General features: G+C 47.2%; 3 protein-coding genes across 5 annotated transcripts in view; all 3 read left to right on the top strand.

Moving 5' to 3' along the window:
- Ndc1 (Nuclear division cycle 1) overlaps positions 1-3,417 on the top strand; it is a 61,868-nt gene extending 58,451 nt beyond the window's left edge. For 2 of the 3 annotated variants that reach the window (XM_077644094.1, XM_077644096.1), the window contains exon 17: positions 460-682. In XM_077644094.1, the coding sequence (XP_077500220.1) occupies positions 460-523 (64 nt within the window). In that variant the 3' untranslated portion in view covers positions 524-682. Of the gene's footprint in view, positions 1-459; positions 683-3,258 lie in introns of those variants that run through there. The other variant, XM_077644095.1, reaches the window with a different exon arrangement.
- Positions 3,418-3,876: 459 nt separating this feature from the next.
- The window catches only part of LOC144111009 (phospholipid-transporting ATPase ABCA3-like), a 103,635-nt gene continuing 79,685 nt past the window's right edge, over positions 3,877-27,826 (top strand). The window contains exons 1-10 of the mRNA XM_077644092.1: positions 3,877-4,193; positions 6,678-6,828; positions 7,154-7,272; positions 8,243-8,454; positions 9,202-9,398; positions 11,147-11,372; positions 12,454-12,646; positions 13,676-13,866; positions 14,905-15,085; positions 15,895-16,042. Coding sequence (XP_077500218.1) covers positions 4,124-4,193; positions 6,678-6,828; positions 7,154-7,272; positions 8,243-8,454; positions 9,202-9,398; positions 11,147-11,372; positions 12,454-12,646; positions 13,676-13,866; positions 14,905-15,085; positions 15,895-16,042 — 1,688 coding nt within the window. The 5' untranslated portion in view covers positions 3,877-4,123. The remainder of the gene's footprint in view (positions 4,194-6,677; positions 6,829-7,153; positions 7,273-8,242; positions 8,455-9,201; positions 9,399-11,146; positions 11,373-12,453; positions 12,647-13,675; positions 13,867-14,904; positions 15,086-15,894; positions 16,043-27,826) is intronic.
- On the top strand, positions 17,646-27,702 carry LOC144110787 (negative elongation factor E-like). Its single transcript, XM_077643881.1, has 9 exons — positions 17,646-18,003; positions 21,354-21,453; positions 21,730-21,741; positions 21,863-21,918; positions 23,022-23,174; positions 24,617-24,858; positions 26,301-26,355; positions 26,586-26,694; positions 27,570-27,702. The coding sequence occupies exons 1-9, from the start codon at positions 17,923-17,925 to the stop codon at positions 27,653-27,655; spliced, it is 894 nt and encodes a 297-aa protein (XP_077500007.1). The 5' UTR covers positions 17,646-17,922; the 3' UTR covers positions 27,656-27,702.

Consider the following 27,826-nt stretch of genomic DNA (forward strand, 5'->3'; position numbering starts at 1 on the left):
CGTGTGCCAGAAACGAACACGCGGGCCGATTGGTGCGCGATATTGTTAAAAAATTTTCCGGGTGTACATACAAGCAGCATTTAAATGAAATTAAATACTGTCACCATTGTGGAACCTCTCGAGTCGCATTTGTTTCAAAGTAAGGATGTCTTTCGGTACTTTTCCCATTGAAAAAGATCTTTTTCATTTTTAGAATTGGTTAGTTAGGGGGTCGACCTATATTCCGGTCCGACCTATAGTCCGGTTTTTACGGTACACACCCGCAAGCTTGGAGCAGTTGGTTTCACACGGCCCCAAGTAAATTGCTTCAGATGTAAATGGATTTGTGTGAATGCCTTTCTTTCTCATGCTTCTGTGCTCACGTTTTGTTTTTCAATTATACAAATTTTCTTGCGATATATTCATACAGCGAGACCGTACTGTATTTTGTTTTCAGGCATGCTTTCTTTTTCTTTTCAGGAAATTGGATCTTGCATCAGAAAACAGGAGGTGGATGCAACAGTTCTTGGATTTCGTTAGATGACTTTCTTGACTGCAGCAGACTCTCACTACTGCCAATTCTTGCTGCGACTAACTTCTCTTAGTGCAGCTTTGTCATGTATTATCCCTTTCTATTTCATCACTTGTTGCATGCTTTCATTAAGTGCGTTTGTGTTGAGGAATAAACTTGTCCATATTTTGATGTGAGAAAGCTGACTTGTATTAGTATTTTAAAATACGAAGCTGAATGGGCTTGCAAGGAATTAGAAGGGTTTGAAAAGAAGTCTGTCACACAGTCGATAATGACATGGCAGGTACAGAGTAAGAATAGAGGTGATGACAAATTTGACTGGTCATGATTTTAATTTCTAAGGTTGTGGAGCTGCCTTAATTGAACACCACAGGTGCTGGTAAATGTTTTTGAGGCTGCAGGACACACTGGGACTCCATAAGCTGTCATCTGCCACCTGCCGAACATTCCTTGCAGGAAAAGTACCACAGAAAAAGAGGTTAGGGATATTGTAAACGTCTGGAAAGAAAAAGTGCTGGAGAACTAGGAATATGCAAATGGAACAGTCTGCGGCAAACGTTTGGCCCACAAATTTAACACAAATGCATAGACTAAGTGGCCCGGCTTTGATGCTTCCAGACAGGGATGTATGTATATACCGGATCGACATAGTTTAGTTTCGAGTTTTGGTGCTCGGGCATCATGCTGCCACCTGTTATTATTTTATTCCATAATGTAACCACCTTGATTACCATGGCAACCACTGGGATACAATGTCATTGCTATGGAAACCGCCATCTTGGATTCTATCCGTGGAATCGGCATAACTCGTAGGCTCGAAACGTGACCAGTAGAACTAACGCTGTAAAAAAAACTGAAAAACAGGGAACGTCAAAGGTCACACTGCAGTCCTGAAAAAGATGGAGTTCTTTGCTGATTGCACAGCACCCTTGGTCAGGGAAATTTTGCTGCATTGTTTGGAGGTATTCAACATTTTATTCATTCAGAGCTTTGCACCCCTTGAACTGGGACAGGCCCTTAGTCCAGGTCTTCTGCGACCTTAGCTGTTTGCTGCGCCCGCAGAACCCACTGTCTTTAGTTCTCTAGGCTTGAGCTAGATAGCACGGCTTTCCACTGCTCAGATTATGCTTTGCTAAGCACATATGTATAGCCTGGCACACAGTGGGAAAATTAAGAACATGATATTGTTAACTAACTGCGAGGGAAACTGTGTTTTGTTTTCCGGTTCCTAAACCGCTGAACGAATCCAAGAAGCACGACAAATAGCAAAGCGTCTCCTCCGCCTCAGCAAGGGTGCCGTAAAATATGCAGCAAATTGGCGGTGGAAGAATGTTAAGAAGGGTGTATTGCAAACGAAGTTCAAACTTGTTTGCTGGAAGAAGCGAACAAATTTGTATCGCGCTATTGCGGGATTCCTTTTCTGATCGATGACTGTGTACGGAGAATAATCGCTTTCGTGTTTCGTGCTCTCCGCGTGGCGCTTCCTGCTCTTCGCTGCTCTAGTGTGCGGTCGGGCCAGAGAATGTCACGTGTGCCAAGGAGTGATGCGATTTGATGGACATCGCTGGGCTCTCTCCACAGGCGCGTGGTTTTCGAATGGTGCGAAAAATTAAAACAAATAGTATGTTACTAACAGCTAGCCGGAAACCTTAATTGCAATCAGGCATCTGTGTGTAATAGTTACAAACTTTTGTAATTTCTTTAATCAATTTATTTAATCACTTCACTATGTAACATGATTTTCTTGTTTTCTGCTTTCCGCAAACACTGGTATTACCATGCTGCACAAAAACTTCTCTTTACCTTTAATGCAAAAGCACTATTCCGATGGGTAACAAGGTAACCATGTGGGCTAGTTGGTGTATTTCAGACGTAACTTCACCAGCGAAAGTATGAGACACCAAAAGAACAGAGGACAACATTGTCCTGTGTATGTTGTCCTGGTGTCAATACTTTCACTGGTGAAGTTATGTCCGATGGGTAAACCCCGAGCAAGATCTTGCGATGTTTGTGGCTTTGTGCCAAGTGAAATAAAATGAAACAAACATTGCCGCAGCTGGGATTTGAACCCGTCGCGGCGCGAATAGAACAGCTTCGCTGGCCAGTGCACAAGACCACTAGGCTATCGCCGTAGCCGATAAACTGCAACACTTGCACAGTGCATTGCACATCATCGTTGCCATCAGCTTCCATCTGCGGCGCGAGTACACAGATAATTCTGTCATCGTCGTCGTTATCGTTCATGCAATTTTGCTTTCGCATGTTTCAGAATTTAGGCAAAAATTTTGTCATTTTTTTTTCTCTTTAAAAAATTTAGTGCTGGGCTTTTCTGGTATTGTAAAACTTCGGTATAACACCTTATTTGGTGTTTCATGCTGAGTATGTCGATTTGTAATCTTTCCCAACTCCTCCGTATCAAGAGTGCCTTTTGATTCACTATAATACCTAATGACAACAAGCGATATCAGCAGTTACATTGCAGTTATTGTGCCTCGCGTGACCCTAAGTCCAACTACACGTCAAAGCCATCATTCGGTTGATGAAACCAAAACTAACGACTTTGGATATAAGGACCTGATTCTCAAAGGCCTTTTCACTGCCTGTGTGACAGGGGTATAAAATTACTATAGCTGGCTCCCTAGGTTAATTCTGGAGTATTTATCCATAGGGACATACAACGCGTCTGCCATCTAATAATGTTTCTTTATTCTGTACAGCACTGCAGACGTGATTATGTCTTGATGCAGGAGGTTCAAGGTTCGATCCCATGTGCTGCCGGATACCCACCTGTGATACAACAGGTTCAAGCTTTCCCCTGGCCTGGTGCTTCGCTTCTTTAGGGTGAAATGCTTCGGAAATGAGTTCTTGACCGCACCTTCTTTACACAGTTTACCAATAGCCCTCAAGAGATAAGTAGTATCATAATCCTTCAAGGACTATGGTAGTATATAACCGCTGTATCTTGCGGGTGCTCACATATATGAGGCAGAAACATGGACGGTAACGAAAAGGGTTCTACTTAAATTAAGGACAATGCAGCAAGCTATGGAAAGGAGGATGGTAAGTGTAACATTAAGGGACAGGAAGAGGGCAGAGTGGGTTAGGAACAAATGCGCGTTAATGACATTCTAGTCGAAATCAAGAGGAAAAAAATGGGCTTGGGCAGGGCATGTAATGCAAAGGCAAGATAAGAGCTGTTCCTTGCGGGTAACGGAGTGCATTCCAAGAGAAAGAAAGTGCAGGAAGGGGTGGCAGAAAGTTGGGTGGGCGGATGAGGTTAAGAAGTTTGTGGGCGTAGGGTGGATGCGATTGGCAAAGGACAGGGTTAAATGGAGAGGCATGGGAGAGGCCTTTGCTCTGCAGTGGGCATAGTCTGGCTGGTGATGATAATTAGACAATACTTTGTGCTGCGGCGCTGTTTGGCCAGAGCTGTCATTGCGCCATAAAAATACATCATCATCATGGTCATGTGTGTTCATGCAATCGTGCTTGAATCTCGTGGGTCCTTGCTGATGAGCTGGCGCGAGCCTCCAGCAGAATGATAGAAGAAGAAGAATCTCTAGAGGAGGAGGACCTTCCTTCTGCGACCGCTCCGTGTAGAGATTCCCATTAATGTTCAACGTGGGAATACTCTGCGCCACGTTGCTATCTTTGACCTGCATGCCTCGCCAGCTGAGCTCTGGTAAGTGTGATTCACTCGCTGGCTTCTTTTCTTTAAAGCGTAGCCTGTTCGGTGTGTGTTTCATATGGCCTTGAGCCGAGGAGAACCACGTGACGTCGCCGAGCCGCAGCTGTGCCGAAACCGATAAAGAGCGGGAGCATCGAAAGCAAAGCAAAGGCGTGGCATAACTGGCCCCCTGAACATTGGACACCTCATTCGCGCTTTAAGCTACGTGGCGGTAGTGACAGATGTGCGGTGCATGCGTTGGCATTGACAACGTCGCAGGAGCGCGGCACTGAAGTTACAGGTCGTTAGCGTTCATAATGTTCATTGGCATTAGCGTTGATAATGTTCTAGACTCGGATGCTTTTCAGGAAGGGAAGGGCGCTTACTGGCTCCCTGGCTCAGACGACTCCTCAATCGCGCTTTGAGGTACGCTCTAAGTGAGAGAAATGTGGGCTGCATGCATTGTGGGCTGACATCGTTGTGGCAGACGCGCAGCACTGCAGCAATAGGCCGCAGCGATAATTGGGTGACCAACCTCTCGCAATCAACCATTAATTCATGTTTATTAAATTATGTTGCACAAAACTGATTTTATCGCGAATCCATTAAGAACACAGCCGAACCACGTGCTGTAATCGGCTTCCGTATTCATAATTAACCGATCAAGTATGCATGGTCCATGTTATTATACAACGTGTTGTGCAGTAATTCTTTGCAGAAAACGCACCCATGGCCTGACCAAGTATGTTTTTTCACGTGGTTCATGGCCCAAGGGACGCGGGATCTCGGGTGTGGGGCTCTTAAGACGGACATATGTCTAGTTTTTCGATTTTATGGGGTTAACCTCCCAAAGCGGCTCAGGGTATGAGGGACGCCGTAGTAGAGGGCTCCGGTAATTTCCACCGCCTGGGGTTCTTTCACGTGCACTGACATCGCACAGCACATCCTCTAGCATTTCGCCTCCACCGAAATGCGAGCGCCGCGGCCGGGATCGAATCCGCGTCTCCCAGGTCTGCAGTCGAACACCGTAACCACTGAGCCATCGCGGTGGCTAGGTCATGACCTTGGATGTGACCTGTGGCCGTGAAGTTGGTGTGCTCATCGACGCTGGGTTGGATACGTAAGTATAGACAGCTATAGCTTTGGCTTTGTTCCGGCGAAAACTCCCCGCTTCATCTGTCACATATGGCATCGAAAAATCTCGTTCCTAGTGCAAATTACAATCGTTTGTGCCTGGTGTTGGCAAGACATTCGTTTTTAATGCGGTGCGTGAGATGTTCTTAGCGTAGCGTTCTTATACAGGGTGTCTCGAGTAACTTGAGCCAAGGATTGTAAAGACTTCAGCGCACACTTAAGCTCTGCCTTAAGGGCATGACGCGATAGCGTTAATGGGTTCCTTCAGCAGCCTGCTGTCCCCTCTGCGTATTCTCCTAGGCTCTGCCTACATGCACATATATACAGGGGATTAGTCAGTCTCTACTTCGCATTCGAGCCGCCGTGGTGGCTTAGTGGTTACGGCGCTAGGCTGCTGGCCCGAAAGATGCGGGCTCGATCCCGGCCGCGGCCGTCGAATTTCTATGGAGGCGAAATTATAGAGGCCCGTGTACCGTGCGATGTCAGTGCACGTTAAAGAACCCCAGGTGGTCGAAATTTCCGGAGCCCTTCACTACGGCGTCTCTCATATCCTGAGTCCCCTTGGGACGTTAAACCCCCATAAACCAAACCAATCTACTTCGCATTCTTATATTGCGGGAAGTCCTCATACCTCTCCTGGCGCACTGGTGCAGCGGTTAAGCGATTCGCCACTGCCCCGGCATGCGGCTGTTTCAAGCACAGTCAACGCCCATCAGTGGGGCTTGTGAGACCATGTTGCTCTTACCAAGCATCCTATCTTGACCAATAATTAATTTAACTGCCACCTGCCACGGTGGGCATTTTGCTTACAATCTGGTGGAAAAGATGTGATGGCGTCACAAGGTCGCATGAACTAGTTGCAAGGTGCGAACTGCTCAGCAGCCGGAGCGTATGGAAAGTTTCCACTTCCCTGTGGTTAGCGCGTCTAGTCATGAGAAGTGGAGGAATGCTTCTGAGTCGTGTCAGTAGAGCTTTCGAGTTATGAGGCTCCAAGGCGGATACGTGCGTAGCGTAATGGTAACGGATGCGTTTCTAGCATAATTGTGCTTGTGGAGTTTCGAAGGAGGGTTAAATTTATTATAATGCTATCGCGTTCGGCTTCCTAAGGGTTCGTTAGGAGTTCGCAATTTTTTATTTACCACTGTGCAGTCCGTCGAACTGAGCGTTGTCGGCTCACTTCAGCATTCAGCGCGCATTCAAAACGCGGCTGGGAACGCTCGCAAGAGGGCAAAAGCGCGTTTTTTTTAATATTCCGCGGGCTTCAAGTTTTTGAAAAAAAGACCGAGTAGGTTTCCTTTTTTAAATCCATTGGCTCAAATTACTTGAAACACCCTGTAGACCTTCGATCGTCATCCGTGTGCGCAGCCCGCGTGCTGAACCATTTCGTGCGCCACTACGAGCCGCTCTCGTACGAGCCTGTCGACGTGCACGGGCGAGCCCGCTGGAAGCGCTCGGCACACCACAGGAGCCAGCCCGAAGAACGCAGCGTTGAAGTGGCTTTCACGGCCCTCAAAAGGCAAGCTATGAAGCAGGGAAGTTATATTGCATGGTACGGTATAATGGGGAAAACGATAGTAACCTTGCAGGACCAGACCCGTGCAATGAAATTTTGGTGCACCGTTATGCAGTCTCTGATAAGCATTTACCGTAATATTGAGCTGGAAAATCCTGTTGAAGAGCATCGTGACTGCAGGGACAGTGGAAAAACCTGTGGTGTACAGCGCTTGAAATGCAGTTGATTTGGGATTTTACAGTTACACTCCACTACGCCGTCGCTTTTTCGCCCACCTTCGAGGTCGGCCTTTGAGCACTGGAAGCTCAATAGCTTCGATTCCTTTCAGGGAGTTCAGACTACGGCTTGTGCGAGACCGGACCTCCTTCACGGACGACTTCATGCTGGTGACAAACCGAGGACCAGTCGACGTCAATCTCGACCACCTCTACTCCGGCCGCGTCGTCGGTGAGAGCGGGCGGTGTATCCCGGTTCATATGGTACCACTCATATTACGTGGAGGGGGACTAAAGTCGTGCCCTACTTACGCCAATGTGTGAGGTCTACAAGATGGATGTAGCTGTGGGTTAGTTGCGGAATCGCCCAGGAGATGATTGCGTTCGTTAGGAGTATAGAACGCAACTCTATAACGCACAAGGCTCAATGGAGAATAAATAATTATAGACAGTAAGTGCCATTGGTGCGGCAGAGTATAGCTTTAGCATTAGTGGTCCCTCAGGACGGAGCAGCCGCTGACGTTCAGACCTTGCGAGCAGGTGACGTGATCCAGTCCTTAGTCACCCTGTGACGCTCCGTACCCACACTTCACTCTCCATATCAAATCCAGCAATCGCAGTGTGACACGCTGTACCCCTTTCCATTCTCCGCCAGCTACCACCAGTTGCTTTCCAACCTCTCTCCCAGCCGCCGCGGTGGCTGAGTGGCTATGGCGCTCGGCTGCTGGCCCGAAAGACGCGGGTTCGATCCCGGCCGCGGCGGTCAAATTTCGATAGAGGTGAAATTCTAGAGGCCCGTGTACTGTGCGATGTCAGTGCACGTTAAGGAACCCCAGGTGGTCGAAATTTCCGGAGCCCTTCACTACGGCGTCTCTCATAGCCCGAGTTGCTTTGGGACGTTACACCCCCATAAACCAAACCAATCTCTTCGTCTTTCTCTCGCTCCCCGTGTCCGCTTAAAGTGGAGAGGATTTCTCTCGCTTTACTTTGTCATCTGCCAACCGAGGCATTATACAGACGGACAGGTCTTTCCAACATGGGGGTTCTAGTGCTAACGCATCAGTAAGACGCTATACGACGAAGACAAGGGAGAACAAGACGCAGAAAGCATAGCAGCGATCAGCTTGCTAGATTGGCCCCTTGGCGAGTTCTGCAAAAGGTGTGGTCAAACAGGGTCCGGGCTATGTTGGTGCGTGGCGCAGGGCACCCCGACAGCCGCGTGGTGGGCGCCATCATGGGCGGCGTGTTCGTGGGCCGCATCGCACTGCCCTGGGAGGACGAGGAGTACCACGTAGAGCGCGCCAGCCGGTTCTTCCCGGCCACCAACGGGTCCTTCCACTCGGTGCTCTACTCGTCTCGGGACGTACTGAGGGCTCCCGGAGGCCCATTCTGTGGCGTGCGCGCTGCCACCAGGGTGCGCTACTGCTGCTGTTGTGTCCGCTGAAATGTTACCGGCAGCAAGAATACGACGCCTTAGACAATAGAGAGTAGACTCTTTTAGCGTACCTGAGACGTACAAGCGTACACGAGGTCATCGTGTACGCACCCCTGCGATGACCTCAGTACATGAGGTCATCGCAGGGGTGCCGATTCCGTGTCAAAATGGTCAGGTTGTATAATTAGTTCTGAAAGTAAAAATTGGAAATGAGTAAAAGCAGAGGATAACTGCTGAAGGAAAGCGAGTGAGTAGTTTAGTAACGCAGAGAAGGAAATTGGCATTATGGATTCGGCGAAGGCAAGTCGATGCCGACCGCGGCGGTCGCATCCTTGGTGCTCGGCTGCTGGCCCGAAAGGCGCGGATTAGATCCCGGCCGCGGCGGTCGAATTTCGATGGAGGCGAAATTCTAGAGGCCCGTGTGCTGTGCGATGTCAGTGCACGTTAAGTAACGCCATGTGGTCGAAATTTCCGGAGACCTTCACTACGGCGTCCCTCATAGCCTGAGTCGCTTTGGGACGTTAAACCCCAGTAAAACCATACCTTCTTCAGTGTCAAAAAATTCATAGACAGTATGCCACACGCCCAATTTTATTTCTTAATTGCGAAATCAAACAGCAGAAGTTGGGGAAGGCAGTGCTGGCATTTTTCTTTTTCTTGCACCGTCACTAGTTTATCGTCTTACTTCCAGCACTATTAACTGTCTCATCTCTTGTATACGCGTAGCTGCACCGACCGAAGCGCTCCGTTCTACCGTTTGATCCTCCACCGGCTGTCGGCAGTCGTCGATATACGTCGCTCGGAGACTCCCGGGCGGCGGTGAACGACACGCACTCGGAGCGTAGCGAGGCCGCTTCTCGTCACCTTGGGGCTGCAGCCGTCGCCGGCTTTCCTTTCGATGTGTCCACTGCAGGAAAAAAGCAGTGAGTTGCTGTTTCATTCGATGTTTTTTTTTTCAACTGCGCAAGTTAGCGGGAACGAGAAATACTGCTCACGGGATGGTTTTTGCGAGAGCAGAACATAACAGAACAGATGAGTGTGGCTAGATGGCGCGGTGGAAGTGAGTTTCAGTAACGGAAGAGGTATAGTCACAATGGCAGTGACTATATATTATTAAACCAAGTATCACTGTAGAAGAACTGAGGATTGGGCGAGTTGGTTGTGATCATCGCATTAAAAACCAGCGCTAAAAACACTTCGTGTGTCTCGTCTCGTCCTCTGTGTGTGTTTTTAGCGCTGGTTCTTAATGCGAAGTATCACTGATCCGCAAGTTGCTTGTTAGGTGTTGCCGAAAAAAAAGAAACGCTTCAGCTGCCGTGGAGGCTACCCCACATTTCGCTTACGCGGTCTTTGAGAGAGCAAAATTAACTCCCACCTTTGACAACGGAACGCGTGCACCAGATGTTTTTTAGTCGCTGTTGTTGGGATGCTGCGTGATACGTAGAAAACGAGGGAGATAGAACACACCATTCCTTCTGCCTCCTTGTCAATGAAAAAATATCACAGGAGTAAATGCCGCAATATCTGCGGAAAATGTTTTGAAGCCAACACGTCCGATGATGAATCGGGGCATCGCACGCGTCTACATTACAAGGAATTTGGGACAGCGACTAGCCACTGTTGCTAAGCCTAGCGGCCTGTAGCTCTTAAGTGACAGCCACTCGGCCATTCTCTTCGTTACGCCATGGGTGATGTCAGCGCGCTATTTCTAAATTCTGTCATGCACCACGTGGTGACAGCCAAGAGAACTAGAACCGCTTGTCCCAAATTCCTGGTAATGTTGGAAAAACAGCTGAACTTAATTCTTTGGCGAAAATTATTAGCGGCAGTCTCCGCAGTGAATTCCCCGTGAAACGTCACATCGACCACGGTCAATGACGCTTGTTAGGGTTGAAGTAGGGCAATAAATGCGTTCTCCTCGCTTTCCGTGGCTGGCAAAGTTTCAAAGTTCTGACGCCACACCGAGGTAGCACGCGCTACCAAGCGCACGCCGACCACGGCGGGTCGTGCTCTGTGGGAACAAAGGAACAACAGTTAACACAACGAGTTTTTTGCTGCTGCTACAACGATAGCGATGGCTGGCAGCAAAATAAGCTGAGGAATCGAGCTCGTCCGACTCACCGGCAAGGTTACGACTGAATGTTCGCTCACGCTCGGGCAGGGGAGAAGCTTCGAGGCCGGACGGGACTAACTCGCGGGGAATGTTCTCGCGAGGCCTCGCACCGCTGGCGGAGAGCGGCGCGACGCGTCGGAACGTCCGCGCGCGTCGAGTTCCCAAGCTACCCGAACCAAAGAGAGGGAGAGCTGCTTCACTCGCGCCCGCAACAGGCACGCACACTGTGGCGCTAGTGTCGCTTAGAGTTTGTCACTCTAGTGTCACTGACGCAGGCATCCTCCGAACGGGCCGACATTGACCAGTGCTGAAATGTCCAACTGACAGCTCTAGCTGTACTAATAACCCTTACAAAAATTTTTAGACAGTCTATAGATTGTCTATAGACAACGTATAGCTTTATGGCCACGCACTTTTTTGTAGTGTTTTGTCTATAGACTATGAATAGACAAAAAGAAATATCTATAGGAAGGCAATAGAGCGTGTAACAAGTCTGTAGACTTCCTGCAGATAATTTTTATAAGGGAATTTGCAGAAGCGGTTGCTTCAACCGTGCAGGCGCGACCCCGACGACGTGCGGCTCAAGCGCGTGTGCAACCTGGAGATCAGCGTGGACCACACGCTGTTCGGCGCCGTGCTGTCGGAGATGAACGGGGACCGGGACAAGGCCAGGGACGTCATCACCAGCATGGTCTCCACACACACGGCGGCCGCGTCGGAGATCTTCAGCAACACCGACTTCGGAGGCATCATCGACGTCTCGTTCGCCGTGCAGAGGATCGACGTGAGGCTTCACTTTGGCTTGGCCAGAGACACAAACAAGAGAGCCACGAATCCCATAATCCGCATGGCCTATTCGCATGGCGCTCCGTCCCGTCTTTCTGCCTTGTGTTGTCTTTTTTCGCGCCTGTAACCAGGGATGAACAGTTACCAACTTGCCCAGCAAGACGTTCTTTTAAGCCTATCTAAACCAAGGTCAGAAGGGGAGATAACATGTACAAGAATGCGAGGACATTGCAACCCCGGCCACCACGGCCGAGATGCGATCCCACGATATCGTTATCGACAGTCGAACGCAATGACCACCGAGTCCCAGCGGCTGCGTTTTATCCACTGCCTCAGGCTTAAGCTACCTGGAATGTACCCCTAAACGCTGAAGCAAGAAAAAATGCATCCTTCGTAAGTCATATTTGTGTCCGTGCCTCTTTGGCATGTTGGCGAGGCGTGCTGGCGTGTTCAGGAGGCTATAGGCGTGAAGGCACTAAATTTTTCCAGGTGTGTTTTTCCGTTGGAATGATGCGTACGATGTTACTAAACATAGATCACACCGTGGGATTCGCCAGCGCTGAATGAATAATTTGTAATTAAATTCCTAAAACGTGGTTTCAGGTTTCCGAACGGTGATTGCGACGTCATATATGTATGAGATTACTTGAAGCAAACAGAAGCCGAAAATAATGGTTTCTTTGTCGTTTTATCTCCCTCAAATCTTACGCTAAACTGCTCCAGAAGCCGGAATGACAGACTTGGTAAAGCTAGTACATATATAATGCATTTTTGTGTAACTCACGTGCTTGCTTTATTCGCAACCATCGTTTGGTTAGTGAAACCGAAGCTGCATGGGAAAAGGTTAAAAATCATTTACTGAGCGTTGGCTAATTTAGCGACATGTGATCCAAGTTTAGTAATGTCTCTATGCCCCTTTAAACTGACCGTAGCAAAAAGTGCAGCGCAAGCGCAGTAGACTGCTGTCAGCGGCAGTTGGAAAACTGAACTGCGGTTCGGTGAAACGGCAACGAAAACTGCTCGTCGCAGCAGGCGTGTTAACAACGTGATTGCGTCCGAATGCCATGACGTCATCGCAGATGAACGAGTCGGACGCGTGCGAGGTTTCCCAGCGGCGCACGAACCCATTCTGCCGCGAGGATCTGGACGCGACGCACCTGCTGCACACGCTGTCGTACACCAACCACGACGGGTACTGCGCCTCGGTGCTGTGGACACACCGCGTGCTGCCCAAGGGACTCCTGGGGATCGCATTCGTCGCCGACGCCGACGGTAGAGCGCCTAAATAAACAACTTCAGAGACGATCAACGCGATTCAAGCGGCAGAGCATGCGTTAGCATTAGCGTCGTCCCCTGACGGTGGCGAGTGGCGTCAACATATGACGCGTCGTACCCCTCTACTCTCCTCACCTCTTCCGACCCTGAATGGCAACCGCGGTTGCCACCAGTCGCCTCTGGACGACTCGTCCTCTCCATATCTCCACTTTCCCCTTACCCTTTCCTCAAGTTTCATTCTCTCCACTTTTCCTTCTCCCCGAAGTTGCACACGCCGCCAACGCCGGACGCTATTCGTGCTAATGGTGGTTCCAATGCTAACGCATTAGAAGCTGATGGTTCGAGAAACCACACCGGTGAACTTTAGGACAACTGAGATATAGAGCAGTAGCTGTAAGCTAGGGAGTCTGCAGTTTCCGCATTAACCGCTAGGTAAGCTGAGATAGGTAGTGGACAAGGGGGCCTCGATGCAGCTTTCCTTGTAGTGCACTGGGCTCATTAGAAAATCTTTCAGGGTACCGCGTATACATTTTCCTCGTGAAACAGCGCATGGGAGGTGCATGGCGTCCTCAGCGCAATGTTGCCAGGCAATCAGGAACCAACTTTCGCTAGCACTTTGTTAAGAACGGTTCCCATCTCATGTCTCGTCTTCGCTAACACACTAATTCCGCTATACTAAAACTCCTCTATAGACGTTTTTAGCATACCAGAGAGGTATTTACAGAGATATGTACCGGTTTACCGGATGCCTCCTGCTCACGCGCAGTGGTCGCGCCTGGCCCCAGCAATGTCAGTGCGCATGCGCAGGCGGCGTCCGGTAAACCGGTATACGTCTCCGCTAATACGTGTCTGGTATGCTGAAAACGTCTAATATGTCGGTGCCGTTGGCTGATGGTATCCTTCTTTGAGAGGTATCCGCCGCTCCGTTCTTGAGGGCGCACACGCCACGTGATCTATGCAAAGCTGGGCCGACCTGGTTAATAAGCCGCGAAACGTTGAGCACACTTCTCCCGCGTGCGCGCGCAGCCGACTCCGGCGGCATCTGCGAGACGTACCGAGTGACGCCCGTGGACGACCGGGAGACCCTGGACTTGTACAGGGGGCGGCGCAGCCTCAACACGGCGCTGGTCACCTTCCAGAACCACAACGGACGCGTACCCCAGCGCACCAGCGAGATCACCTTCGCCCACGAGCTGGGGCACAACTTTGGCGCCAACGTGGGTGTTGCTCGCCGGAACGTCCCCGCCTACTGGCGCGCGATGCGATCTTATTTTCCATGCCTAGCCTGAAATTCTCTTAGACACCAGAGTCCCTACTTCTGGTACTTTTTCCCTGCAGTAGTTTTGAAAAGCCAGGTAAATGAAATAAAAAGGCGATAAAATCTGTCGACCTCATGCATAAATATATCTTGATTACCCGCGGCACCCGTACTCTGGCCAGTCGCAATGTCCGACCGCATGGTAACCCAAACCAGGCGGCCTAACGCCAAGAATTGTGGTTTTCACATTGCTTTTTAAACCTTTCGTCCTGTTCTTGTCACAACACGTAACAGTTTTACTCTAACAAATGACACGTCACCGTAAATATTAGAGAAGTTTCCAACTGATTCCAGCTAATCAAACCGAGTTATGAAAATTCCCTGTTGGTACCAGTTGATACCAATTTGTTTCATCTGGAATCAAACTGGGAAATGCTCAATAAACTAGTTTGATTTGACCAGTTCAGATTTCCACCTAATCAAACTGATTTATGAAATAATTCCCTGTTGGTACCAGTTGATACCAATTTGTTTCAGCTGGGACCAAACTGGGAAATGCTCAATAAACTAGTATGACCAGAGATTTCCACCTGGCAGGCTAATAGACTTTCGTTAACTCACAACACAGCCGACGGATCTCGACAGCATATGTTAGTAAAGTGGAATAAGGGAACTTCTGGCAATTAGTTCTGCAATCGTTCGGCGCGAAGTATGTAGAAACTCGCCGATAAACGAATTTGTGTTGTTTTGCCACAAGTAAACGGCACGTGTTCCAATGTCTTGGGCTGCAGTTCCTTGTAACACTAAGGCGGAGCGTATGAGCGCTCTACCATCTGCCGTTAATTGACACCCGTCATTAATTCACACCCGTCACAGCCTGATGTCATGAATTCATCATTGAGCTCGTTTTCTGTGTGAAGCCCCCTTCACACGCGCCAGATGCCTGCATCAGCAGCCTGAACGACGTCCCGTGATGACCATGCCGTGGCGTACGCAGCACGACCTGGACAACGAGTGCGCCCCTGGCGGCATCCAGGGCAACTACATCATGTACCCGAACGCGCAGCCGGGCAACAGTCCCAACAACCGCAAGTTCTCGCCCTGTAGCATCGTCAGCATATCGCTCCTGCTGCAGCGCCTGTTCGCCGGAGAGGGGGCGCGTGACAACTGCCTCCAGGGTAAGGAGCAGATCTGCGCTGCATTTCGGGGGTTTTGTCATTGCTTTCACCGCAAAGCAGTGTATGTAACCTTGGCGATACATGCCGCTTCATATCTTGGGCTGTGTCCGCGTACTTCTACCCGAACATCGCATTGATCCTGCTTACCGTCCTTCTCGGTGTCTTGCATATCGATATTCAGTTATGCAGTGTGTTTACACCGTCGGAGGTGGCATTGAGCCCCCGGGGAAGGGGTATCGCTGAGGGATAATCTGCTGTATATATTAACGTATGCCGAAGACCGCAATGAATCGTTTTTAGCCGCCGAAACAAATTGCTAGAATAATAATAATAATGACTCTATTCGTCAGCTTTTATGTTACACTTTCAGTTACAGGTCTGTCAAAGCCAAAAAATGGCATCAGAGACCAGTGCCGCCAAAACCTGCGAAAAGACGTTGAGAAAACTAGCAAAAAAAATTCACAAAGATTGGCTTGTCAGAAAACACAGAAAACTGCAGAAAGAAATGTTAGACATCAATTTGGTCAAGAAATGAAAAAAAAAAGAGAAACCAAAGGCAAGAATGCAGAATAATGCAGTCATTGAATGTGCAGGGAGTATCGTAAGCACCAGATTACGACAGAGACAAACACAGAAATGGACATTAGGTAACAAATGTCCACGCACTATGCACGTATCGGTAATCGAGGATAGGCACTGTCTGGCCGTCCGCTAATTTTGTATATCTTGTTCGCACAGAAAGGCGGCTGGTGTGTATGAGTTGATTCGGGGACATACGCCCCTGACGAAAGCGTGGCGCTTCCCCACAGCGCCCCGGGGTCCTTTCTGCGGCAACCTGATCCGCGAGGGGAGCGAGCAGTGCGACTGCGGCTACATGCCTTCTCAGTGCAGGGAACACTGCTGCCGGCCCAGGAGCCACAAGAAGCCCTGTACGCTGGCCCCTGGCGCGTTCTGCAGGTGCGCCCAAACATCTGGTCTAGGTCTTGTCATATAGCAGGGATAGTTAAATGCACCGTGTGCATTTGAGGCAAAAGTTTTAACTCTCGAAAGATGTAGGTCCAATGTTTTAGGGGAATCACCCAAGGTGGAGTAGGGGGATCTACCTAGAACATTTGACCAACACTGTTCCCGCTTCGAGTTACTGATCAATTCGCTCTCGCCCTAGCATAAGCTTGCCGTCCTGGTTAGCTCAGTTGGTAGAGCGACTGCTCCGGTCAAGCGGTGGTCCCGGGTTCGAACCCCGGACCAAGACGAAGTTTAACTACGAAGTTTCTGAGAAAGCTGTATAGCTTTCCTTTGTAGCCGCACGGCTGCGTTCGGGTGGATGCCAATGAGTAATTACTCCCTTATTCGAGACATGTAGGTACTCAAAGACAAAACTCGTGCTGCGGCAGCACCTTGCAGAACAACCGCCGTCAGCGGTGCGGTGCGTGCTCAGCCAGATCACGTTAGGTCACGTGGTCTCTTTGTGTGCAATAGAGCCTACTTACAAATTTTTAACGAACAGGTGTCACGTGTAATTCGTTTGTTATATCCCGATGTTTCCAATGAGTGGATTGATCACTCAGTTTTCTGGCCGCCTTGATGGTCCACCACCCCCATTCCTGGTTTGCATGTACTGTACTTCTTGCATGGGCTGTACTTCTTGATCCTCTGCTCAAACCACTCAGAAACACCCGCCGCAGTGGCTCAGTGGTTAGGCGTTCGTCTAGATCCGGGGTACCCGGGTTCGAACTGGACCGCGGCGGCAGCGTTTCGATGGAAACGCTAAGGCGCCCGTGTGCTGTGCGTTGTCAGTGCCCGTTAGAGATCCCCAGGTGGTCAAATTATTCCGGAGCCCTCCACAGCGGCACCTCTTTTTTCACTCCCTCTATCTCTTCGCTTACGGCGCGGTTCAGGCGTCCGCCAAGATGCGAGACAGATACTGTCATTTCCTTTCCCCAAAAACCAATTTTCAATTTTCGTCGCAAAACAACGCTGCATCATCATTTTGTGGCCGCGGCAACACGGCAGAAGCGCCCGAAAAGTGTCGTGGTTGTGTACAATGTTTATTTTTCAATCAAAAGTTAACTCGACACGTGGAGCCGACATAGGCCTCGCGAGTCGCGCCTCACTAGAGCCGTCGCGCGTGTCGCGTCGCCCGAGACGGCGTGTACTACCGACCCGACACCCCTAAGGTTCCATCACGAGCGACACGAATTTCCGGAGCGCCTTTTGAGACAGTTATGCGCCAACTCCAAGAAAATTTCAAGCCGTGGAAAGAAGGGGCTGGGGGGCGATGAAAGGACAACTTAAACCGCGAAGAAAAGTTCGGGGAACCGGAAAGAACTTCAAGCTATGAAGAAAAGGGCCACCGAGAGCCCCGCGATCTTCCTATTGCTATAAACCGGAGCCCTTTTGCGACGCGTACGCGAGCGCCCGTGCTCTGACGCCGATATCTAGCACGGACAGATATCGGCGCCTCACCGAGGCTCACCGGCGTCTCCTGCAGTGCGCATGCGCAGGCCGGTTTTGGCGTACGCCAAGGGCGCCGACGCTGAGCGCGTACGCCCTTGGAGTTCGCACTTCACTGCGCCGTTTCCTTTCCTAAAACCAATTTTCAATTTCAACCGACTGTTATTCCTGGAGGATGTCGCGAGAAAATGATTTCTTTCGCGGTATATGGTCACGTGCTGTATTGTAGCCAATCAGAGACAAGCATCCAATTCTCCTGACTGCCGGTCAAATAAAAGGGTCAGTCTGGACGCCAGCGTTTGGAACGTTTGGGCGCTGCTGCGGCTGGTGTACGGTCCTATACATTGCGTGTAGCTTGCGTGCAGCTTGCAAAAGAAACTGAAATGGTCTATCTGAACTTCCCGTCCGAGTTAACTGAAGAAGAGAAAATGCTGCAGAAGAAATACCAGCAACTAAGGCTCGTGGTGAGTTCATTTCACGTGAAACTTTCTGGACGTCGCGCGTTCGTTGGTTCGTTGTGCTCTGCTGGTTGATCAGAAGGTCAATTTTGTGTGTTGCGAATAGTAGTTTTTCAAAGCATAATCGAATACTAACAGTGTAGCTTTACTGCCGCTAAAAACCGAGTCGAATACGAGAGGCCCGTGTACTGTGCGATGTTAGCTAGTGCACGCTGAAGAACCATAGGTGGTCGAAATTTCCGGAGCCCTTCACTGCGGCGTCCCTCATAGCCGGAGTCATTTTGGGACGTCAAACCCCCATAAACCAAACGAATCGAATATTTTGGCGTGTATCCGCTACTCGTGCAAACCTGCAAATATTAGTTCAAATTGAAAAATCATGCAAAACAGTGAACCGCCAGCCGCTGTGCTGCTGTATGGATTATTTTAGCTGTGAAAAGGCGCATCACTCATTTCGATTGTGGTAGCAACGCAGTCAGTGTAGACGGATGCCCGTTCAGTTCGACGTGTTCTCTCATGTTCTTGAACGGTCAATTCTAGCTCCGTTATTACGCGACAGCGTACACAGCGCGACAGCGTTAGTGCGACAGCAGTCGAAAAGCTGTCGGCTTAGCACTAGTGAGCAACGCGTGTCGGGACGAAGTAATCGGGAGTTGTGTAAAAAAAAAAGGGGATTAGCTCAGATAATCCAGAATATACAAAGCGAAAGCTGTCGGCGTTCATTGTGTTCATTGGCGTTGGCGTTGACAGCGTTCTAGACGCCGATGATTTTGAGCAAAGGAAGGGCGCAAAATTGGCTCCCCGGGTCAATGGACGCCTCACTCGCGCTTTGAGGTATGTGGCGGTGGTGAGAGAGAGATGTAGGCTGCATGCATTAGCGCTGACAACGTTGCGGCAGACAGGCGGCACTGGAGCGATATAGGCTGCTGCGTTCATTGGGCGACCAAACTCTCGCGATCAACCATTAACTGCCACATGCCAGGGTGGCAGGGTGGGCGCACTGCCTATCCAGTGTGCGGAACGCACGACGCCAAGCCGCGTCTGCTCGGCTAGATCACGTGGTCAGGCAGCAGACGCTCCGCGCCTGTGTGGCCCCGGCGGAGACACCTGCTCGGGGGCGCGGCGCAGCAAGGATGTTCAAGGTCGAACTGCAGCCCACAGCGAAATGGGCGCCGCTAGCGGTTTAAAAATCGTGTCATAGTGATTTGTAGTTCTAGTGATTGATGATTGATTGGTGTGTTATAGGCGATTACGATTTAATGAAATCATTGTAATTGTTCAATTGAATAATTAAAAATAAAAAGTGTGTTCAGAGGTGTCAAATGCTCAAAATGAAAAAGTGAATGCTTGATGATGGTAATTAAGAAAATTTAGCGTGTAATCGATTGAATAATTGATGATTAAAAGAAATGAAAAATGCTTTCAAAGGTGCTTTCAATGGCGTTCCGTGTGGACCCCCTTGCTGCGCTGCGACACGCTGCTGCGTTTCAGTCTAAAGGCAAAGCATAAGAGTCTTCCAATATTTGTTTGTAGTCTTTCTTAGTCTGTATTAATAAAATTGCCGAAGTTCAGTTTTCTGTGTAACTGAAATTTGTTCTTGAGTGACAGCAGTTGACTACCACGCATATCAGATTAAGCTGGGCCCTTCATTCCTTGCACCGTTGGTGCAAAAAAAAATGGGACATGGAAATAGATTATACCAACTAGATGTTTGTGTATGTCACTAACAAGAAGAGTGGGCTACCATTTTCTTAGAAGATTGGAAGTTAAAAATTAAGAAATGTGGATGATGGAGGTGTAGGCATGCTTTATTGTAACATTTGTGCATGTTACTGGCAAGAAGAGTGGGCTGCCATTTTCTTATAATGTTCGAAGTAAAAAATTAGGAAATGTGGATTAGCACAACAAACTGCCAGCCACTGTGCTGTGTATGGAGTCAGTTTTAGCTGTGAAAATGCGCAATGCTCATATCACTTGGGGTAGCAGTACAGTAAATGTAGACAGGTGCCTGTTCTGTTATAAGTGTTCTCTGATGTTCTACACAATGGTCTGTTCTAGCTCTGTTATGGACATATGAATGCCTTGCAGGCAATATACTTTGCATAGTTTTTTATTGTTTCAAATTTTGCCAGTTTTTGAAAAGCTGTCAAGCACCGCAGCGGTGGCCTAGTGGTTGAGCATCCGCCTCGCATGCGGGAGGTGCGGGGCTCTATCCCCAGTGCCGCCGGGTACCCACCGGCGATACAATGGGTACAGGTTTTCCCCCTGCCTGGTGCTCATCTAATCAGGGGTGAAATGGTTGGAAAATGGGTCTTTGACCCCACCTTGAGTAGAAGAAAAATACCTTGTGCCATGGCGCTCTTTGGCCATAGATGCCCTTGGGCCATAAAAATCCATAATCATCAGAAGCTGTCAAGCGCACATTACCGATAGGTTTACACCAGTGTAAATTACATGTTATTGGACTCTTGCATGTGTTGCATTGTGCTGCCTCCCTGTAATGACCCTCAAATGATGGTTAACAGTATCAGTAAATAACAAATGATGATATTTGTTGGTTCTGGCAGCATACAAAGACAAGGATGGATATGTGTGGGGACGGACTCAGCGCTATCCGTGCAGTACCAATCAGGCGAACAGAAAATGATTTTCTGCTATTTGCTTTATCACTGTTATGTTATAAGAGTAGGAAATTTTTTTTTTGGTACTGATCACGACACCGAATAATCTAGTGCCAGAACTTAGTAATGAGAGGGTTGCGAGCTGCTTATGGTGACGTTTTTGCAGTTGCAGGCTAGTTGACACTTCTTGAGGCTAGTTGAGGAAGGAACGAAGTTGACGCTCCGTCCTGTCAACTTCCTGTGTTGTTCTGTGCTTAAAATCGAATCCAGTGCTGCTTATGAGCATAGGCATCAAAGCAGGCTTGGTTTAAGCTGCCCGAGTCCTACTGCATCGCCCTATCCTGGAGGCCATCAATGAGCATTATTGGCACCGCGATTTCAAAGGACTACGTTGCAGCTCTGAACCCCCCCATCCTACGCTGACCTATTGCGGCAGCATGCTATGCAAGGTTGGAGTGGGCCCTGTTTTTTCAATAGACCTTGATTAAAACTATGGCATGCCATATTCAAACTTCATGTCAGTTATTTGAACACTTGAGAACATATTCAATTTGTTTCGAATGGTTTTTAACATGCATTACTTGATTTAATTGAATAGGTGGATATTCAATTTACTATTAGAAATTTCTTAATATTTGCGCACCCCTACAAATGACACTTGTCATGCGTGATTTCACATCTCCTTCCTGCATGGGGTTTTTGGGCCAAGTACTTATGCTTTCTCTGGGTTTGCAGAAACAAGCGCTTCAGCAGAATAAAACACCTAAACCGGAACCAGCCCCAGTCCAGAGCATACTGCGGAAAGGTCTGCTTGCATTGTATTTTTTAGTTGAATGCATTTGCAGAATGAAAGAGCATAAAGTGCAGCCCAATAACCAGCATAGCCTTCTCATTTGAATTTGTGATATTGCAGCTTTCATCATGTCAGCTTAGCGAGTGAAATGATTGGCTGATCATAGCTGTCAGTTTTGTGCGGCGTGTCATAATTTGCCAGCTTTCTTCCTGCTACAATGGTTGTCATGCATTTACAATTTGGGAAATCTTTTTTAACCTTCTGTTTCAATGGCAACAATCTTCTCACATTTTCTTTTGCACCTCCTCTTCATTCCAGGTCAGGAGCAAGGTGAGCATCAACGACACATATTCCAGAGCTTAAAATCTCATCATTTTTTTCTGCTAGGGGTGCAGTCCTTGCTGTTGACCATGTATCTAACTTATCTGTTTTATTCCTTTTACATGTTTAGTGTCGGAGCCTAAACCAGATCCTAAAGAAGTTGCCAAGAAGTTACTGAAATCTGGGGTATGTACGTGCAGGTGTTTGCCTAAGGCAAAGCTATAACTGTGAGACCACTAATGGGTGAGACGGCCACATGGGCCATGAGGTACTGTGGCTACTGGCAGTATGATGCCCAAGTTGTAAAGCGTGGGAGAACAAACTGAATAGTGTACACGCATATTTGTTGATAACTGAAGCCTGTGCATAAAAAATTCAATTTTTCTTGGTTTGAAACTTGCCGACAAGAATCATTGCTGTCAAAGCCAAGAGTTGCTTTCATTTACTAACTGTATTTTGCAGCAATGTGCTTTTGCTGTTTTATCAGAATGAGGTATAATGTAGAACTCCAAAAAATATATGAATACATGCTGTGTTATTATTTCTGTTCATTTGTAAAGTTGTTAAGAGTGGTCTTGAATGTAAATAGGATTGCGGAGTGAAGAGTTCGTCTTCAGTTTCTTTTGAACACAACAAATGTGCAGTGTTTCATTATAATTGTTCTGCTTCAAACACACTCAAGATAAAGCTTGTCCATCTGGCAGCCTTGGCACACTAAATTGCATTAATCATTCTTCATTTATTATGCCTTTAAAGGTCACAACACAAGGTGGGAAGATGTAAAACTTTAAAGATCGCGCACAAATTTCACTCAACATTGCACAGTTTTAGCATGAAAATTACTGCTTTTGTGACCAAATGCACAAAAATAACTATTTTCTGTTGCTTTCTGGCGAATATTTGGCACTTTTATATTAACGGGGCCCTTGACTGCAAAAGTCAGCAACGCTGTTCTGTACGAATTTTTTGCATTGTGTTTTAAGATAGGTGACCAAAAAAGTTTTTGGTTGGTATTCTTTGCAGATTTTTTCTAACTTGCATTCAGTTGATAGCATAATGCTTGTAATATGCCTGAAGCATAACGATTTGTACATGGAAAAACTCTTTGCTGTGGCAAAAGCCAACATTTGCGCTCAGTAGTTAATCTCTTTATACTGCTGGTAAGCTGCACAGAGGGCATGCATTTCAACAGCTCAGCATTGTGTCACAGTGAATTTCTTCTTTGTTTCTTCTTTTGGCCCTACTGAATGTAGCGGGAATACTTCTTAATTTATCTTGTTTGATTGCAGGCTATCAGTGCCATCAAAGTTGAAAACAAAGAGCAGCGTAGTTTCAAGCGGCCTACAGGATATGAACGCAAGCGTAGCCTGAATGACCGCCCTGGAGGCACTGGCTGCCAACCCAGTGCAGCCAAACACCCCAAAGACGACTCGGAGGCTACTGCAAGTTCCTCATGCTCCTTGTTGCTTGCTGTAGCGAGTTTCTATCCTGGACTGTGGTCAAGCATGGAAAGGAAATGTGGCCTGGAAATATTTGGCATAGCTGCCTAGGGCACTAGTGACCTTCTAGTACCGCTGTTTGCCAAGGTGGCAAACTTAACTTTATGTAGAGGAGAACAGTACAGGTGCAGTTTTCATTTCTGTGGGATCTTGGTTGTGTGTAATGTTGCTTCACATTGTGTGATGGCACGCACTGCTTATCCAGTGACGTGTACCTTGACAGGATTAAGCACTTCAGGCACCATGAAGGACCATAAGAAGGCACAAAGTTTTGCTGGCACAGAAAACTTTTTCAAGAGGCTTATAATCTTTTATGTTCAGTGAGAAGACCAGCGTGATTCTAAAATGCATTCATTCAAGTGCTGTATTGAATGGTACAAAAGAGCTGATGATTAGCGGCCTTAATTGACGCTAGGTTGGACATGTTAGAAACCGCACGAAGGTTGGTCACAGCTGTACATTTTCTAGCTAGCCTGTTGTCTACATGGAAGTAGCATGAGCATACATAATCATGCAGGCAAATTACCTGTAGTCAACGTGCTAGCCAATTTCAATGCCCGTTATAGAGCAGTCACACATGAAAAGGTTCCTCCAAGTGAATTTACATATGCATAACCTCCCTTATTCCTGTCTACACACTGCATAGCTGGGGTCCTGGATCTTATAGTCTTTCATAGGTGGCACAATTTTGTATTTCTGCTCTGAACACGTTCCACTTGGCACTTGTCTGATTGATGTACAAACGTGCCATGCATGATGCTGTCTTTGGGTGTGGGACTAAGGACAGCATTCAAGACTAGGCTCCGCAGTCATATGACTGCCTAGAAAAGTAGAAGGCAAAATATCCACCATTGTAGCTCAGTTGTCAGTGTGTGCCACTCATGATATGATGCCATGGGTTTGGTTCTCACTGGTGTCGTGTTGTCTTTTCTCCTTTCTCGCAAACGGCCTTGTATGCCTAACAATAACCTAATTAATTTATCTGTGTAGTGAAGAAAAAGCACCCCTCTATGCTTTTCTTCCTTTTAAAAAAAAACATGTCTTCTTTTGCATGCATGTATGTGCTCTTGCATGTGTGTGTGTCGGACAGAGAGATGCCAGTTATAAATCATGTCTCTAGTAAAATCAAGTTCAATATAGCTTACAATTGTGCTTTGTATTGCTGGTGCAAAGCAAGCGAAGCTCACTTTATTCATTGCAAAAACATTTCAGCACTACAACTCATGGCATTTGTCAGTGGTTCTCTTTTATTGCATGCATGCTAAGAATGCTCACTACTTAAAAAATATTTAGTATGATACAAATGTAGTTTCATTGCATTTTTTTTACCAATTTCTTGGGTGTGAGAGAGGCTCTTAAGTAAAGCGTGCTTACTTGTGGCACAGGTATCAACAGCCTCAACTTCACGACCAGCTGTGAAGTCTTTGTATGAAAGTTTTGTGAGTGGAGGAAACTTGGATGAAGATAACCCGAAACACTTGGAAGCATCGAGGGACTCTGGTCCTGAGAAACCAATGCAGAAGAATACTCTCTATGTACATGGGGCTGGTGTGAGTGAGGCCCTTTTGCGGGGAGCCTTTGAACCCTTTGGGGCCCTCTTGGATATCTCCATGAAGCTTGACAAAAAGTGAGTATATTTGTTTTGGTTACTTTAAGAATACATGGTCCTTGTTTTCGGCAGGCACACTGTTTTTGCTCATTTACATTACCAACTACCTTTCCTAATTTTAATTGATATTCCTCTATTTATGATGCCTGCATTATCTTTTGGGGTATAGATACTGATACTGATGCAAATTGGAGGCCTAAACTATTTATATAATTGGCACAATATTAGCTGATCAGATGAAATGTTAAAAAGGGCGAAGTGACCTTGCTCACATGTTATCCTAACAATTCCTTCTTACCTGTTCCTTCCCACAAATTATTGGGTCTTCATATAGTTCAATTTAACCTGGTACTACTTATTCACTCTAGCTCTTCTGCCCTTTAAAGGGCCCCAGAAAGGGGTTCTCAATAAAGTTTCGGTATGTCTGGGATGTTATAGGACGCTGCTTTACAAGTTTTCCTCTCCTCTTAAATTTCGCAACTCGCAACATCGGTGCTCCTCCCCTTCCTCCACCGGCTGCAGGCGTGCACTTAGCGGCCGCGGCTGTGGTAGCTGCTCGACGTTTGAAAGAATTTGGCACGTTGAACTAATGATAACCCCCCAGCTGCTGACGTCACTTGCATGGCATGAAGTCATATGTCAGGTTTCGCGCGAAAGCCCAGCACTGCGCGTGGCCGCGAGGTGCGGCAGCGGGAATTTTTAGAAATGTATTGTAAATTTCCTGCTTGCTTCTGTGGTCTCGCACGCGGCATGAGCACTCTGTGGCCTGTATTCTACATAGTGCAAGCATTTTAAAGCCAAGCTCATACACCCCTTTCTGTGGCCCTTTAAATCTAGCATTGTATGAAACACCTATTATTTAAGATGAGCATACGCTGCTGCAGCATGGAACTCTAACGCTGACCGATTACTCCATTTGATCTGGTACAGATAACTGCTTGCTTTGTCTTTGCCTGTTGTAACTGTAGTGCTAATTTAAGATCATTCATCAGCATCTCGCTGTAAAACTTGTGTCTAAACATGCTTCATAAACTGTATTTTCGTCCAGTGATGCATGACAAACTCATTCTTTCGCCTTGTGTTTCTGGCTTCATATGTCGCCCCTCTGAGGTCTTGCAATATAAAAACGTTCATTTTGTTACATTGTATATTGTAAGATTTGTATTGCCTTCCCTACTAATTGTTACCGTCTATGGCAACGTTGGCTTTGAAAATGCAGTTACAAATACTGTACAGACAGGACCTTCCATGTGCTGTCTCTGTGTTTTGGAACTGCGACTTCTTGCCCTGAGGTTTAGTAGAAAATTTAGCAGTACTATATATGGTAATGCAGTGTAAAGCCAATAATTCGGTGCCTACTGCAACAATTGCATAGGTTTCTGTGCATATGTCTACAATAAACTGATGCTCATGTCTAGGCAGTTATAGTATTGTGACGATGGAATTTGTTTGTTGTCCAGCTTCGGATTTGTGACATTTGAGAAGAGCGAATCTGCTAAAAAGGCTGTTGGCGAGGTGAGTGAATGTACATCTTTTTTCTCATGGCTGTGAATTTAACTTGCAAAAGCTGTATGGTTGAGATACCTTAGCTATTAGTGACAGTTTTAGGGACTTAACCTGTATTCTGTTGTACTGTGAAGTGCCAGTAGTGGATCTGAACATTTCTCGTATTCAAATTTGTATCAAGCAATTGAGGATTTGAATGTGTGGGCATTCAGAAGTTATTCGTGCTTCTGTTATTGCAGATGAACGGTGCCACCGTGTCAGGAATCAAATTGCGGGTGTCTTTTGCCCGAAGGCAGCCTTTGATCCATCACCAGGCTGGCGGCTCACCATCCATTTGGACCAGTATGGGTGAGGAAGAAAATTATCTTGACCTGAATTAAATTGGAATAGCTCTTTCACTACTGATCAAGAATGTTTTTTGATATTCTGCATCTGTTGTTTAAAGTGTTGCAATAGAAACTGGGATTCTGGATGTGCTTGCATTTGTCCAAATTCACCTTGTGTGAACTGGTGTGGGTTTGGCAAGCGATTCCCTAGGATATGGAATCAAACATGCCGTTAATTTAATTTTATGAAGTTGACTGCCGCCTGCTTGCCCTGCTGGTTAGAGCTGCAGTGGGGATGTTACTGAAAGAAAATTAGCTACCACCCAACATGAGCCTTACCCATAATAGAGAAAGTGTATGGCTTGCTAAAATGATAGTCTATTGAATACAAACAGTGTGAAAGTGAGGTTGGGACGAATTTCTTGCTTTGCTCATTTTTCTTTACACTTGCTACTCAGAAAAGCTGCTGTTCTCTCGTTACCTCTCCTAACACAAGCTGGCAGTGAACAGCTGATGCTAAGTCGTGTTAGTGCGCTATGTCATTTTTACTAAGGTTGTGTATATTTTCAGTTACATAGTTTTAGTTCTTGCATACTTGTTGTGACACAATGTTTGCAAAATAACTCGCAGAAATATGCGGTTCACTTGATTTGTCAGTAACAGCGCAATGTTCGAATAATGCTGTGCCAGCCTTGATGGCCGACAGTTCGTAATGTTCTATTCTAGATTTTGTGTGGTCAGTCCTCCCTGATAGTTCAGTTCTACTTAGCTATTTTTTATTGCAGCTATTACAATTTTGTAGTTTATAGGTCACCATTGATCATCAGGTTTGTCTGGTGCATAACTTAGTTTTGGTGAAATCCATATTTGCTCATGTCTTTCTATCTTCACTTTCAGCGGCCAATTACACCCAGAAAACTTCTGGCGGTAATCGTCCTGACAACAGGAAGGATGTTTCCTACAAGGATTTGGATATGTTCTGAGCTGCTCATTGTTTACTTGTGTTCATAATAAAAATAGCCTTGAAAACGGTGCACATTCGGTTTTGTTGTTTGTCTCTTCAGCCCCTGTGTATAAAGCTGTATATATTCCCTCCATTACTCTTCAAGAAAAAGAAGTTTTAGGAGACTTTGGGTTTCGTATTTTATCTTTTT

Source organism: Amblyomma americanum, chromosome 11 (assembly GCF_052857255.1).
Source record: "Amblyomma americanum isolate KBUSLIRL-KWMA chromosome 11, ASM5285725v1, whole genome shotgun sequence".
NCBI classification, from domain to species: domain Eukaryota; kingdom Metazoa; phylum Arthropoda; class Arachnida; order Ixodida; family Ixodidae; genus Amblyomma; species Amblyomma americanum.